Source organism: Stegostoma tigrinum, chromosome 12 (genome assembly GCF_030684315.1).
Source record: "Stegostoma tigrinum isolate sSteTig4 chromosome 12, sSteTig4.hap1, whole genome shotgun sequence".
Lineage (NCBI taxonomy): Eukaryota > Metazoa > Chordata > Chondrichthyes > Orectolobiformes > Stegostomatidae > Stegostoma > Stegostoma tigrinum.
In genome coordinates this window covers 39,586,672-39,603,035 of record NC_081365.1, presented here as the reverse complement: position 1 = coordinate 39,603,035, position 16,364 = coordinate 39,586,672, and the positions used below count along the sequence as shown (strand labels likewise).

The following is a 16,364-nucleotide window of genomic DNA, read 5'->3' as shown; positions in this document are numbered from 1 at the left end:
GAGGGAGATTTAGCAGCTTGGATTAGAAACTGGCTTTCTGTAAGAAGGCAACGAGTGGTGGTTGATGGAAAATATTCAGCCTGGAGTCCGGTTACTAGTGGTGTGCCTCAAGGATGTTTTGGGACTACTGCTGTTTGGCATTTTTATAAATGATTTGGATGCAAGCATAGGTGGATGGGTTAGTAAGTTTGCAGGTGACACTAAAGTCAGTGGAATGGTGGACACTGGAAGAATATTGCAGGTTGGAGGGAGACTTGGATAAACTGCAGAATTGGGCCAAAAGGTAGCAAATGGAGTTTAATACAGACAAATGTGGGGTGATTCACTTTGGGAGGAAATAATAGGAAGGCAGAGTACCAGGTCAATGGAAAGATTCTTGGTAGTGTAAATATGCAGAAGGGTTTGGTGTCCATGTACATAGATCCCTGAAAGTTGCCACCCAGGTTGATCATGCTATTAAGGCAGCTTACGGTGTGTTAGGTTTTATTGGTAGAGGGATTGAGTTCCGGAGCAGTGATGTCATGCTGCAACTATACAAAACGTGAGTGCGGCCTCATTTGGAATATTGTGTGCAGTTCTGGTCACCCCATTACAGGAAGGATGTGGAAGCATTGGGAAAAGGTGCAGAGGAGATTTACCAGGATGTTGCCTGGCCTGGAGCGCAGGCCCTATGAAGAAAGGCTGAGGGACTTGGGTCTGTTCTCATTGGAGAGAAGGAAGCTCAAAGGGGATTTAATAGAGACATACAAGATGATCAGAGGATTAGATAGGGTGGACAGTGGGAGTCTTTTTCTGAGGATGATGACTTCAGCTTGTATGAGGGGGCATAGCTACAAATTGAGGGGTGATAGATTTAAGATAGATGTCAGAGGCAGGTTCTTTACTCAGAGTGGTAAGGGCGTGGAATACCCTGCCTGCCAATGTAGCTAACTCACCCACATTAGGGGCATTTAAACAGTCCTTGGATATGTGTATGGATAATGATGGGATAGTGTAGGGGGGGGGGATGGGCTTAGTTTAGTTCACAGGTCAGCGCAACATCAAGGGCCAAAGGGCCTGTTCTGCGCTGTATTGTTCTATAGTCTATGATGTGTCTAATATGCCTGAAAAAAAATCTCAGATTCAATTTTTATTTCAACCTGATAAAGTTTCAATGCCATTTTATCCTAATGTATTACTTGGGATAGGCACAGGACATGACTCTATTAAATGTGCATCAGAGGCAAGGACCAGCACACCAGCACCAGGCCATTCTTTGTAGAATCACTATAGTGTAAAAGGAGATGGCTCATTTGGCCCATCATATCTGCATTGTCTTTCTGAATAAATGCAATTCTCTTGCTCCTTGCCAATGACTTTGTACATTATTTAATTACAAGCAATCACCAAATATCTTCTGTCATGGCATGATGACCTCCTATTGGGGTTCCAGGTGTGGCATGGCAACCTCCCAGCCTTCTCACATTGGGTCCTCCTGGCATGGTGTGACAACCTCCCGGCCTCTTGCACAGCCTCCTCCACTAAGGGTCTCCCAGTGTGGCACAGAGACCTTCTAGCCTCCTGCATTCAGCTCCCAGTGCATTGTGGATCCAGGGCCCAGTGCAGACTGGAAGCTAGGTGCCAGTGTAGTCTGCTGTACTGAACATTTATTTTGGCAATGCTAGACATTTTATTTCTGTATTGTAAAAGATCGTGTCACTACAAATGCTGTGCCCAGGTACTCTGGTATCTAGGTTGCTACTATAATTGACAACATACAAACTTTTCACTATACTCATGGAGCATATGTGACAATAAAGGCTATTCTATTGTATTTATTCTGTTGAATGCTGTCTCGCCCTCAATTCTAAACAATGTGCTCTCAACCCTAGGTATCACTATGTAAAATGGTTTATGATGTGGTTTATTTCCCATTGCATAGATTTATTTTCTGCTGCAAGACAGTTAAACTGTGTCCTCTTGTCTTGACATAAAAGACTGCAGATGCTAGAGAATCCAAGATAACAAAGTGTGGAGCTGGACGAACACAGCAAGCCAAGCAGCATCTTAGGAGCACAAAAGCTGACATTTTGGGCCTAGACCCTTCAGAAAGGGGGATGGGGAGAGAGAACTGGAATAAATAGGGAGAGAGGGGGAGGCGGACCAAAGATGGAGTGAAAACAAGATAGGCAGAGAGGAGTGTATAGGTGAGGAGGTAGGAGGGGATAGGTCAGTGCAGGGAAGATGGATAGGTCAACAAGGCAGGATGAGGTGAGGCTTGAGGTGCAAGGAAGGGATGGGTGAGGGGAAGAACTGGTTAGGAAGCAGAGACAGGCTGGGCTGGTTTTGGGATGCAGTGGGAGAAGGGGAGATTTTGAAGCTTGTGAAGTCCACATTGATGCCATTGGGCTGCAGGGTTTCCAAGCGAAATATGAGTTGCTGTAACCTCAACAACTTCTTTCTCACATCCTATATCTCCACTTCCTACAGACAAAGGGGGTGGCCATGGATACCCGCATGGGGCCAAGCTATGCCTGCCTCTTTGTAGGTTACGTGGAACAGTTTCTCTTCCGCACCTACACAGGCCCCAAAACCCACCTGTTCCTCCGTTACATTGGATGACTGCATTGGCGCCGCCTCTTGCTCCCAAGGGAGCGTGAACAGTTCATCCACTTTACCAATACCTTCCACCCCAACCTTCAGTTCACCTGGGCCATGTCCAGCACATCCCTCACCTTCCTGGACCCCTCAGTCTCCATCTCAGGTAACCAGCTAGAAACTGATGTCCATTTCAAGCCCACCGACTCCCACAGCTACCTAGAATACACCTCCTCCCACCCACCCCCCTGCAAAAATTCCATCCCTTATTCCCAATTCCTCCGCCTCCACTGCACCTGCTCAGAGGATGAGGCATTCCACTGCTGCACATCCCAGATGTCCAAGTTCTTCAAGGACCACAACTCCAACCCCACCACCCCCCACCCCTCCCCGGCAGTGGTCAAGAACACCCGTGACTGCATCTCCCGCAACACATCCCTCACACCCCACCCCCGCCACAACCGCCCCCAGAGGATCCCCCTCATTCTCTCATACCACCCCACCAACCTCCGGATACAACGTATCATCCTCCGACACTTCTGCCGTCTACAATCCAACCCCACCACCCAAGCTATTTTTCCATCCCCACCTTTGTCTGCCTTCCGGAGAGACCACTCTCTCCGCGACTTCCTTGTCCACTCCACACTCCCCTCCAACCCCACCACACCCGGCACCTTCCCCTGCAACCACAGGAAGTGCTACACTTGCCCCCACACCACCTCCCTCACCCCCATCCCAGGCCCCAAGATGACCTTCCACATCAAGCAGATGTTCACCTGCACATCTGCCAATGTGGTATATTGTATCCACTGCACCCAGTGTGGCTTCCTCTATATTGGGGAAACCAAGCGGAGGCTTGTAGACCACTTTGCAGAACACCTCCACTTGGTTTGCAACAAACAATTGCACCTCCCAGTCGCAAACCATTTCAACTCCCCCTCCCATCCTCAGACGACATGTCCATCATGGGCCTCCTGCAGTGCCACAATGATGCCACCCAAAAGGTTGCAGGAACAGCAACTCATATTCCGCTTGGGAACCCTGCAGCCCAATGGTATCAATGTGGACTTCACCAGCTTCAAAATCTCCCCTTCCACCACTGCATCCCAAAACCAGTCCAACCTGTCTCTGCTTCCCCAACCTGTTCTTCCTCTCATCCATCCCTTCCTCCCACCCCAAGCCGCACCTCCATTTCTCACCTACCACCTCATCCCACCTCCTTGACCTGTCCATCTTCCCTGGATGGACCTATCCCCTCTCCTCTCTACCTCTCCATCTTTGGTCCAGCTCTCATGCTCTCTCTATTCCAGTTCCCTCTCCCCATCCCCCTCTCTGATGAAGGGTCTAGGCCCAAAACGTCAGCTTTTGTGCTCCTGAGATGCTGCTTGGCCTGCTGTGTTCATCCAGCTCCACACTTTTGTTATCCTCTTGTCTTGGCTCTTTTAGAAGTGGCAGCAGTTCCTCCCCGAATACTCTGACCAAACATCTCAACATTGAAATTTTCAATCAAATATCATTTCAAATTCATGTTCACTTTTAAAAGGACATCCTATTAAAATGAGATTTTTCATTCCTGTAGCCATTTTGGTAAACCTCTTCTGCATTCTCTCCAATGAATTTACATCATTCTGAAAATGTAACTCCCTAAAACGGCACTTAATACTCCTGCTGAAGTCTAACTAGTGTCTTATATAGGTTCAGCATGCACACTCAAACATATTTCACTCTCACTTACACGCACAATCTTTCCTTTTCACAAAGATCATTTTGAATCTGTCTGGACAGATTCAAATCAACACACACTTCAGATTCTCTTAAAACACATACATAGGTGACTGATGGTTCAGCCTCTCATGCAAACACATTCACTCCCTCTCATATGCTATCAAATACAAATCACTTTCTCAGATTGCCTGTATGTTGAGTCGTTCAATTGTGTACATTCACACAGATCTCATCCTCTCTCAAAAAATACAATAGTGATAGGATAGGTCACGTGTTGCTGCTGCAGCATACAGAGCTGTTAACATGAAGATGATTACATATTTGAAGATAAAGAACTGTTGATCAAATTGGAGGAACCACAGAGAGGGAGAAGTTACCTGAAAAATTTGCTCCAGAACATAGTGACAGCCCCCAAATTATGTAATTCAAATTTAGTCTGTGATCAGAGACAGGAGGGCACACTTGCAGGTGAGGCAGATATGGGGACTCAGTGGTGGTATTTGTGGGGCCTTGGTACCTGCCATTGTTCAACAGTTACAAGGGTTCTTGCAAGCTGTGAGGAAGAGCATGGAGAATGCAGGGAAGGTGTGCAAATTGACTATGGCACCATGGAACAGACAGCTATTAAATTTGGCAGACTAAACAGCAACATAGTAGTGCTAAGGACAGTATAATTAGATGAATGGATAATACTCTCTGCAAATGTGACCTTGAGTCCTGAAGGCTGTGCTGCTTTTCCTGTGTTAAAAGGGGAGGAATCCAGTTTTCATTGTCCATTTGGTACCAACCACATTGATAGGAATAGAAAGGTTTTGCTGAAAAATTTGAACAGTTAGGAACAAGATCTAAAAATTCTGGATTACTACTGAGACAAAAACAACTAGCATAGGGTAAATAAATAAACAAATGCATGGCTCAAACAAATGCATGGCTCAAAGATTAGTGTGGGAGGAGGGGGTTTTAGTTCAAGCAATTCTGACACCAGTACTGGAACAGATGGAAGGTATTCTCATGGGATGGGCTACACTTGAATCATGCTGCGATCAGTGTCCTGCTGAATCAAGTAAATAGGGCTGTAGAGAAGATTTTAATTTAAAAATAGAGGAAGGGCAGGCTCAGGAAAGGGGAAGCATTGGCCAAAAGGCCAATGGAAATATTAGAACTACAGGGTAGCCATTTGGGTAGAGACACAAAAGGTCTCAGGGAGGAAAAGGGTGTACAACCATTAAAAAAACCAGCAAATAGGGTCAAAAGGGGAAAATTATGATTGAAAAACAAAATGAATGGCTTGTACTTAATGCCTGCAGTATTTGGACCAAAAAAAGTGAATCAATGACAGAAACAGGTTAAATGGCATGATTTTATGGCCATTAGAGATATGTTTAGAAGAAGACCAAAGCAGGAGTGTGAATTCAAGGATATGGAACTTTTCAGAATAACAAGCAAGTAGTAAAGGGTGGTGGTAGACCTGTTCATACATGAAGAGCAATGTCAAGAAATAATCTTGGAACAGAAGATGCAAAATCCATATGGATGAAAAAAGTGGGCAGAGTCTATTGGGCGCCCTCACAGCAGAAAAAGTAGATATACTGTAGGAGAGAGAATAGATCTGGAGATAACAAGAGTATGTAAAATAAGCAACACATTCTTGTTCGGTGACTTTGTACAGACTGGGAAAATCAGAATCAGAAGTAGCCAGGAAAAAGAATTTATATAGAGTTTAGTTCAGACAGGTTCCGAGAATAACACTTCATGGATGAAACTAGGGTTCAGAATATTTGGATTTTGTCATTTGTAATAAGGCATATTTAATAAGTGATCTCAGAAGACAAGATCATAAGAAACAGTGGTCATATTTAAGCAGAATATAGATTTCAGGAGATAATGGGAACTGCAGATGCTGGAGAATCCAAGATAATAAAGTGTGAAGCTGGATGAACACAGCAGGCCAAGCAGCATCTCCGGAGCACAAAAGCTGACGTTTTGGGCCTAGATCCTTCAGAGACTCTGATGAAGGAGTTAGGCCCGAAACATCAGCTTTTGCACTCGAGATGCAGCTTGGCCTGCTGTGTTCATCCAGCTTCACACTTTATTATCTATATAGATTTCAGGATGCGAGTTTGCTCGCTGAGCTGGAAGGTTAGTTTTCCGACATTGTCACCATTCTAGGTAACATCAGTAAGCCTCTGATGAAGCACTGGTGTTATGTCCTGCTGGTGTTCTGTCCCGCTTTCTATTATCTGTTTAGGTTTCCTTGGGTTGGTGATGTCATTTCTTGCACTGGTGATGTCATTTCCTGTTCTTTTTCTCAGAGGATGGTAGATTGGCTCCAAATCAATGTGTTTGTTGATGGAGTTCCGGTTGGAATGCCATGCTTCTAGGAATTCTCGTGCATGTCTCTGCTTGGCTTGTCCTAGGATGGATGTGTTGTCCCAAAGTAGTGTCCTTCCTCATCTGTATGTAAGGATACTAGTGATAGTGAATCATGTCGTTTTGTGGCTAGTTGATGTTCATGTATCCTGGTGGCTAGCTTTCTGCTTGTTTGTCCAATGTAGTTACACCACAACTGGAAGTGAAGTGAACAGTGAAACAGGCTCCCAGAGCACAACAGGATCTTGATCAGATGGCCAATGGGCCAACAAGTGGCAGATGGTGTTTAACTTTGATAAATGGGAGGCACTGCGTTTTGGAAAGGCAAATCAGAACAGTACTTATACACTTAATGGGAAGAACCTGGAGGGTGTTGCTGAACAAAGAACTTGGAATGCAGGTTCATAGTTCATTGAAAGTAGACTCCTAAGTAGGCAGGATAGTGAAGGTGTTTGATTTGCTCACACTGGAATGCAGGCGGTTGGTTGGGGGTGGAGTAACCTAATAGAAATTTAAAAGATTGTCAATGGCATGGATACAGTGGAAAATGAGGCTTTATCCTGGGCTGGAGGGGTCACTTACAAGATGACACAGATTCAAAGTTTGAGAGGTGGGGGGGAATGTTTAAAAGAGATGTGTGAGGCAAGTATTTCACAAAGGGTGGTGACTGCCTGGAATGCATTGCTAGAGGCAATGGTGGAAGCAGACACAATAGCAGCATTCAAATACCTGGATGAATATATAAATAAGAAGGGAAGAGAGGGGGACAGATCCTGTAAGTGAAGACAATTTTTACATGGAAGGGAAAAATATGGTGACAGGCTTGGCGGGTCAAGGGCCTGTTCCTGTGCTATATTGTTGTTTGTTATTTGTCAGTGCATTGAGTATAGGAGTTAAGAGATTATCTTGTGGCTGTGCAGTCCATTAGTGAGGCCACTTTTGGAATACTGTGTGTAATTCTGGTCCCCCTGCTATAGAAAGAATGTTGCCAGGGTTTGAGCTGCAGGGAGAGACTGAATAGGCTGGGGCTATTTTCCCCTGGAGCAGAGGCTAAGGGGCAACCTTGAGGTTTTTTTAAGTCATGAGGTGCATGGATTAGGTAAATAGACAAGGTCTTTTCCCCAGAATTTGGAGGGGGGGTGGAGTCCATAGGTTTAAGGTAGGAGGGGAAGATTTAATAGAACCGAAGGGACATCTTTTTTATGCAGAGGGTGTTGCTTGTATGGAAATGAGCTGCCAGAGGGACTGGTGAAGGATTGTACAATTACAACATCCTAAAAGGCATCTGGATGGGTATTTGAATAAGAAAGGTTTAGAAGGATATGGGCCAAGTGCTGGCAATTGGGATTAGATGAATTTAGGATCTCAGCATGGATGAATTGGATTGATGGGTCTGTTTCTGTGCTGAACATTCCTATAATGCTATGATTCTTAGGAAACAGAATCCCTAAAATCAAATTTATGATAATTTTCAAACTCATCCCTCAACCCCTGAACTTATTGTTTGTTTTCTGGAAAAACAGGAGCAAAAAGGACTGCTTGCCAAGGCTATTACTTCTTTCAAATTGCACCATTTAAATTTTTCACTTAGTTTCTACAGCACGTCTAGCCAGTAGTCCTTAAAAGGAGCAATACACAAAGTGAAGACAGGGGGTTCCAAATGTTCTCCTTGGTTTTAAAGAAAGTTCACATGCTTGTCTCTTACTCTGCTTTTGCTGTGCTCCCAGGATGTGGTTGAGGCCTGCTGCTGATAGGGAAGCTCTGCCAATTGAATTGAAGGAATAGCTGATCCAGATAGAAGAGCTGTGTTGGTGTTCCTATGGGTTTGTAACATGACTGAAATGGTACACAGAGAGGGGAAGATCTGTGAAAAGGGAAAGATGGGAACAAAAACAGAAATTGCTGGAATAACTCAACAGGTCCATCAGCATCTATGGAGATGAGTAAATATTTCAGGTCCAGGTGACCCTTCCTCAGAACTGATGGTCAGTAGGAAAGTGTCAGTTTATATGCAGAAGTTGGGTGGGGGTGCAGGGGGCATAGTTGGGGTTAGAGCCCAAAGAGAAAGAACAACTTTTGGAAGGTCACAGGAATGAATAACAATCTGGCTAGGAGGGTGAATAGTTATTAATAGGGACTGCTTGTAGGTACCAATGGGCTGTGTATAATAGCAGACTGTGATAAGAAGGGGGTAGGGGAAAGGACATGGGAGTGTTCAAGCCCTAGAGTTGTTGAACTTAATATTGAACATGGAAAGCTGCAGGGTCCCCAAGTAGAAAATGAGGTGCTGTTCTTCTAGCTTGTGCTGAACTTCCCTGGAGCACTGCGGCAAGCCTGAGGCAGAGATGTTGGCCAGGATGCTGTCTCAAAGTGGGTGGCAACTGGAAGTTCAGGGTCTTTATTTGCAGGCAGAATGTTGGTGTTCTGAAAAGTGGTCACCCAGTCTATGCTTTGTTTCCCCCATATAGAGGAAATCACACTGCAGTGAATGCAGGAGACTACATTGTGTGACATTTAGGTAAAGTGCTGCTTCACCTAGAAGCTGTGTTTGGGCCCTTGGATACTGAAGTGGGAGGAAGTAAATGGGCAATTGTTATACCTTCTGTGATTGCAGGTGGTGTTGCTGTGGCAGGGTATTGGGAGTCACGGAGCAGTGGACTGTGATGTCCTGGAGGGAATAGTCTCTGTGGAAGGTGAACAAGGGAGGGGTGGGAATCTGTTTCTGGCGGTGGCATCTCTCTGGAAGTGGCAGAAATGGGTGGCTAATGATCCTCTGGAGGTGAATGCTGATGGAATGGTAGGTAAGGACAGGGTGAACTCTATTCCTGTTGTGGGAGGGAAGCGGGTGGGGGGTGAGGGCCGAAGTGCAGGAGATTTATTTCCAATATCTGGTCAGCACAGGCAAGTTGGACTGAACGGTCTATTTCCATGTTATACATCTGTAGGACTCTAAAAAGATGACCAAAAACTACTGAAGATGGAGAAAGTGAACTTTGAGAATAAACCAGTCAGTAATACCAGACAGGAAGAGCTACTTTGAATAGATAAAAAGAAATACAGAGACCAAAATTAATGTATTCCCCTTAGAGAATGAGGCTGGAGAAATAATGGGGATCAAGTAACAGGGTGGGGGACAGGCATTGAATAAATATGTAAACAGCATCCCAAAAATACTACATAAACAGGGGTTAAAAGGGGAAATTATATAAACACAAAAACGCTAAGGACACAAATAATACTCAATACTGATAGGTCCCCTGGACATATTGTGTTACGTCCTTCAATATTAAACCAAGTAGCTACAGAGATAACGGATACACTGGTAGTAAACTTCTAAGAATCCTCAGTTTCTGGAAAAGTCCCAGATATTTGGAAAACTGTCAAAGTAACATTTATTCAAAATGGAAGTAGGAAATACAAACAACTGAAGAACAGTTAGCTTAACATTTGTCATTATAGTAAATGCCAACATTTTCTCAAAGGATGGAACAGGAGAACATTTAGAAACATAATAATCAAGTAAGGTTAGCATGCTTCAAGGAGAAATCATACCTGAAAATTTTAAACTGAATTCTGAGAAGGTAACAAGCATGACAGGTAAAGGGGAACCAAAAATTGTAACGTATTTGGATTTCAAAAACAAATCTAACAAGGCACTGATTTAAAAAGAGCCTATGGTGTTGGTATGTTTGTATTTCAGTATGAATAGAGCATTGGCTAACTAATACAAGACAGATTGTTGGGATAAGGGAGCATTTCTGGGAATGGCAACTTAGAACTACAAGTATATACAATATATATTAAGAACTGGAAAGAAGTCAATGTGCTCTCACCAGTTTTACGGAAGACAAAAATAGAGAAGCCAAGTAACGACATAGACAGGTTCAGTGAATGTCAAAACCTTCACAGATGGAATGTAATGTAGGAAACTGAGGAGATGCAATTTGGCAGGAAGAATGGAGGAACTGAATATTATTTAAAGGAGAAAGACTGCAGAAAGCAACAGTACAAAGGGAGTTAGGTCTTCAGGAATCTTAAAAAGCTAGCAAACAAGTTCGATGGACAGTGAAGGCCTTTATTTCAAGGGAATGAAGTGAATAATAAAAATAGGGAAGTCTTGCAAAAACTAAGGCATTAGTTAGGCCACACCTAGACTAATGTGAACAACAACAGTTCCCTTATCTAAGGGAAGATGCACTGGCTTTGCAGGCAGCCAGAGAAGGTTCACTAGGTTAATCCCAGGTGTGCGAGCTTGAGCAGTTAAGGACTGTATTCATTAGAGTTTAGACAAATGAGAGGTGACCTTATTGAAGCAAATGAGATTATTATGGAAATTAACAATAGACAGGTTCTTAAGCCCTGCAGGAGACTCTCTCCTGATGGCATGTTTTCAGAGTAAGGGGTCACCCATTTAAGATAGTGATGAGAAGGAATTTCTTCTCAATAGATGGAGAATTTGTGGAATTCTTTACTAGAGGGCTGCTGAGTTTTAGCTGTTGTTAAACATATCCAAGGTCAAGGTCGACAGATTATTAGTGAGGGAGTCAAGAGTCATGGGGAAAAAACTGGAAAATGGAGTTGAAGATTATCAGATCTGCTATAGCCTTACAGGATATCAAAACAGACTCAATGGCTGAAAGGCCTCTGCCCCTATTTCTTATGCTTTTATAATCTTACACAGAGATCACACCTCACAAACGAGATAAAATGTGAAGCTGGATGAACACAGCAGGCCAAGAGGTATCTTAGGAGCACAAAAGCTGGCGCTTCGGGTCTAGACCCCTAGCTCTCTGAAGGGTCTAGGCCTGAAACGTCAGCTTTTGTGCTCCTAAGATGCTGCTTGGCCTGCTGTGTTCATCCAGCTCCACACTTTTTTTATCTTGGATTCTCCTGCATCTGCAGTTCCCATTATCTCTGACCACACCTCACAAATGTACCGTTTGCACAGATCATACTCTCAATAATGCATAATTACATATCCGCAGTGGGATAGCACAGGTGTAGTAATATCAGTTGACTAGTACTGCCAGTTAATGTGCTGGGGAGACAGGAAGAACTGCTGATGCTGGAGTCAGAGATAACAGTGTGGAGCTGGAGGAACACAGGCCAGGCAGCAGCTGAGGAGCAGGGAAGTTGACATTTCGGGTCAGGACCCTTCTAAAGTTCTGTGGATATGGATTTGCATTTATCTATAGAAGAACATTAAATTAGTATTTAATAAAAGTCAGGAATGAAAAGCTAACCAAATGGAGATTGCCAATTTTTTTTATTTAAATCTGGCTCACTGGTGTCTTTTAGCAAAACAAACTGTCATTCTTGACAACAAAATGTGAGGCTGGATGAACACAGCAGGCCAAGCAGCATCTCAGGAGCACAAAAGCTGACGCTTCGGGCCTAGACCCTTCATCAGGGAGAGGGATGGGGAGAGGGAACTGGAATAAATAGGGAGAGGGGGGAGGCAGACTGAAGATGGAGAGTAAAGAAGATAGGTGGAGAGAGTATAGGTGGGGAGGTAGGGAGGGGATAGGTCAGTCCAGGGAAGACGGACAGGTCAAGGAGGTGGGATGAGGTTAGTAGGTAGATGGGGGTGCGGCTTGGGGTGGGAGGAAGGGATGGGTGAGAAGAAGAACCGGTTAGGGAGGCAGAGACAGGTTGGACTGGTTTTGGGATGCAGTGGGTGGTGGGGGAGAAGAGCTGGGCTGGTTGTGTGGTGCAGTGGGGGGAGGGGACAAACTGGGCTGGTTTTGGGATGCAGTTGGGGAAGGGGAGATTTTGAAACTGGTGAAGTCCACATTGATACCATTAGGCTGCAGGGTTCCTAGGCAGAATATGAGTTGCTGTTCCTGCAACCTTCGGGTGGCATCATTGTGGCAGTGCAGGAGGCCCATGATGGACATGTCATCAAGAGAATGGGAGGGGGGAGTGGAAATGGTTTGCGACTGGGAGGTGCAGTCGTTTGTTGCGAACTGAGCGGAAGTGTTCTGCAAAGCGGTCTCCAAGCCTCCGCTTGGTTTCCCCAATGTGTCATTCTTACCTGGTCTGGCGTATGTGCGCCTCCAGGCTCCTAGCAATGTGGCACATTTTCAATCCTGAGAATTAGGGAGGGACAGTAAATATTTAAGTCACAAACGCCCAGAAATTATATAAATTTGCTGCCACATCTAAACATACACTGAACTCTAACAAATAGTTCACTCAATAGGCACTCACAGATGAGACTCCTTTCCCTCACACCCAAATCTGACTCGCTCATACACTCAGACATCAGGCTCATACATTGTTTCTCTTACATATATACTCTCTCCATATCAGAACCTAATTTTCCCAGGCAGCCGCTCCCTATATTAGTAAACTTCCGGAACCTAAACTCTTAATTGACACCATGCCATTTTAGAATCACTGCAGGCGAGATATTGTGACCCATTTACGTACAGCTCAAATTGGAAACGAGGACAAACGGGAGAACACAATTCACACCTTATGAGCCTCGGTACATCTGCTGCTACAGAGCCGATTTCCTTTAAACCAGTCTTTTTTTTAAAGTTGACATGAACTATATTCAGCACACCGAAGATAGGATCCGTGTCGGGTTGACTTCCCTTAATGTCACGACATTGAAAATATACTTACACCACTTCTGTCGTTGCTGCTGCTAGTGGTTTTAACCATTCTAGTCGTAAATTTGCTGAACACTGCGGTTTGTCTTTCCCCTAGCTACCTCTACGCAGATAAACCTCGTCTACAGCTGTCTTTTAGTCAAACTGCTGTCTGAGTGAAATGGAACAGTCCTGTTTTAAAGAGACATATTTGAAGATTGGAACTTTGCTTGTATTTTCGTTGATTTTCTCATTGGGTGAGTAATGCTTTTTCTTTGACTGTATCACTCGGCGCTACAAGCCGCCCTGTTTTAAAATATCATACCTGCATGGCTCTCGCTTAATCTGTTCCAGAAACACTAGTTGGAGAAGCCGCTCCCCTTTTTATAAGAATGGCTCAACGATAAGTGATTAACTGGCAGTAATTGTAAAACAATTGGTGGAGCAGAGGCAATCAAAATGAAAGCTTGCTGCCATAGTAATTGTTCCACACTTCAGAAAGAAATACTTTCTTTATATTGAATCTTTCATTGTCTCAGGACACCCTTTAACATTGAATGGAGTGCTTCGGAACTGGAGTCAGTGTGGTGGTACAAAACGCGCAGCAGGCAGTTAGCATACAGCAGTCATATTGACCAGGTAATCAGTTTCAGTCATGTTGATTTCGACATAAGTATGAGTCAGGACACTGGGGAGAACTCCCTTCCTCCGCTTTCAGATCTTTTGACATCTAACTGAGAGAGAAGAATCACTGATTTAGAACACTGCACCACCCACTTTGCAACACTCCCTCAGTCTTACACTGAGGTGTGTGCCAGATTGCTCTAAAGCGGGATTGAAGCCTCAAACTTCTGGTTCAGGTGAAAAACTACCAATTCGGTAATGGGAAAGATCACATTCCAACAAGGAACCTGTTACATTTCAATACAAAATGTGCGATAGAGAGCGGAGACCCTGCTGCACATGGATTACATAATCAAATACATCTAACTATAAACAAAAACAACCAATGCTAGAAAAAGACCGGAAAACAGGCTGGGATTTTTTGAGAGTGATAATGGGAACTGCAGATGCTGGAGAATCCAAGATAATAAAGTGTGAGGCTGGATGAACACAGCAGGCCAAGCAGCGTCTCAGGAGCACAAAAGCTGACGTTTCGGGCCTAGACCCTTCATCAGAGAGGGGGATGGGGAGAGGGTTCTGGAATAAATAGGGAGAGAGGGGGAGGCGGACCGAAGATGGAGAGAAAACAAGGTAGGTGGAGAGGAGATTACAGGTGGGGAGGTAGGGAGGGGACAGGTCAGTAGGGAAGATGGACAGGTCAAGGAGGCGGGATGAGGTGGTAGGTAGGAAATGGAGGTGCGGCTTGAGGTGGGAGGAAGGGATGGGTGAGAGGAAGAACAGGTTAGGGAAGCAGAGACAGGCTGGGCTGGTTTTGGGATGCAGTGGGGGGAGGGGACGAGCTGGGCTGGTTTTGTGTTGCACTGGGGGAGGGGACGAACTGGGCTGGTTTTGGGATGCGGTGGGGGAAGGGGAGATTTTGAAGCTTGTGAAGTCCACATTGATACCATTGGGCTGCAGGGTTCCCAAGCGGAATATGAGTTGCTGTTCCTGCAACCTTCAGGTGGCATCATTGTGGCACTGCAGGAGGCCCACGATGTTCATGACCTCCGCTCGGTTTGCAACAAACAACTGCACCTCCCAGTCGCGAACCATTTCAACTCCCCCCTCCCATTCCTCAGACGACATGTCTGAGGAATGGGAGGGGGTTGCAGGAACAGCAACTCATATTCCGCTTGGGAACCCTGCAGCCCAATAGTATCAATGTGGACTTCACAAGCTTCAAAATCTCCCGTTCGCCCACTGCATCCCAAAACCAGCCCAGTTCTTCCCCTCCCCCCACTGCATGACAAAACCAGCCCAGCTCGTCCCCTCCCCCCACTGCATGCCAAAACCAGCCCATTCCTGTCTCTGCTTCCCTAACCTGTTCTTCCTCTCACCCATCCCTTCCTCCCACCTCAAGCCGCACCTCCATTTCCTACCTACCACCTCATCCCGCCTCCTTGACCTGTCCATCTTCCCTACTGACCTATCCCCTCCCTACCTCCTCACCTATACTCTCCTCTCTACCTATCTTCTTTTCTCTCCATCTTCGGTCTGCCTCCTCCTCTCTCCCTATTTATTCCAGTTCCCTCACCCCGTCCCCCTCTCTGATGAAGGGTCGAGACCCGAAACATCAGCTTTTGTGCTCCTGAGATGCTGCTTGGCCTGCCGTGTTCATCCAGCTTGACACTTTATTATATTGGGTTTTGATAGTCTTTCTACCAAACAGCTTGATTTGTTCTATACTAAATAAAAACTGCAGATGCAAGGAATCAGAGGCAAAAACAGAAATTGCTGTAAAACCTCAGCATGTCCAGCTGCATCTTTGCAGAGAAAGCAAAGTTAACCTTTTGAATCCAGTGATCCTTTTTCAGAACTAATTTGTTCTATGTTCATGATTTTGTTCAATATTCACTGTGTCCAAACCCAGGAAAACATTCCTACAACTGTCCAAGTCGGAACAGTGTCTGCTCCCTGAATAAATCTGCTGAAGGAGAAGCATTTTTAGTCACATTTATTATCTGCAGACTCATTATAGATATCACAGCCTAGATCTTCCAGTAATTACTTATAGATTAGGCTTCTCTGAAATAACATTATATTTAATATTGCAAGTATTAACTATCTTGTATGAATATTATTGCACATTGAATCACATTAAAAGTTCTTGTTTATGTGCTACAGCTGATCCCTAACCAAAACTGACAAGATGTTTCAACACAGAAATAAAATGAATAAATGAAGAGTGTTTCTTAGTTTGTGATAAGATCTTGGGGTACTGAAGTTTCTAGTTTGTGCTTTTCATTCACATTACCTAACTAATGACTCCATCCCTCTCCTTGGTAACACTCTGAGATTAAGCCAGTTTGTTCATAACCTTGATCCCAAGAGGAGTATCCAACTTTATGTTCATTCCACCTCTAAGACCACCTAGTGTCACTTCCACAGGGCTGCCTGACTTTACCCCGCCTTAGTTTTTCTGAGGAAGGGTCA

The 16,364-nt window shown here is 44.7% G+C and overlaps 1 protein-coding gene and 1 long non-coding RNA gene across 5 annotated transcripts in view; one reads left to right on the top strand and one right to left on the bottom strand.

Moving 5' to 3' along the window:
- LOC132210439 (uncharacterized) overlaps positions 1-13,543 on the bottom strand; it is a 64,313-nt gene extending 50,770 nt beyond the window's left edge. The window contains exons 1-3 of one of the 2 annotated variants that reach the window (XR_009446554.1): positions 13,303-13,543; positions 12,707-12,761; positions 6,420-6,756 (exon numbers count right to left, since the gene is read on the bottom strand). This is a non-coding gene — a long non-coding RNA (uncharacterized LOC132210439). Of the gene's footprint in view, positions 1-6,419; positions 6,757-12,706; positions 12,762-13,302 lie in introns of those variants that run through there. The other variant, XR_009446553.1, reaches the window with a different exon arrangement.
- LOC125457058 (immunoglobulin superfamily member 3-like) overlaps positions 13,083-16,364 on the top strand; it is a 41,786-nt gene continuing 38,504 nt past the window's right edge. For 2 of the 3 annotated variants that reach the window (XM_059650297.1, XM_059650294.1), the window contains exon 1: positions 13,085-13,525. In XM_059650297.1, the coding sequence (XP_059506280.1) occupies positions 13,450-13,525 (76 nt within the window). In that variant the 5' untranslated portion in view covers positions 13,085-13,449. Of the gene's footprint in view, positions 13,526-16,364 lie in introns of all 3 variants that reach the window. The other variant, XM_059650295.1, reaches the window with a different exon arrangement.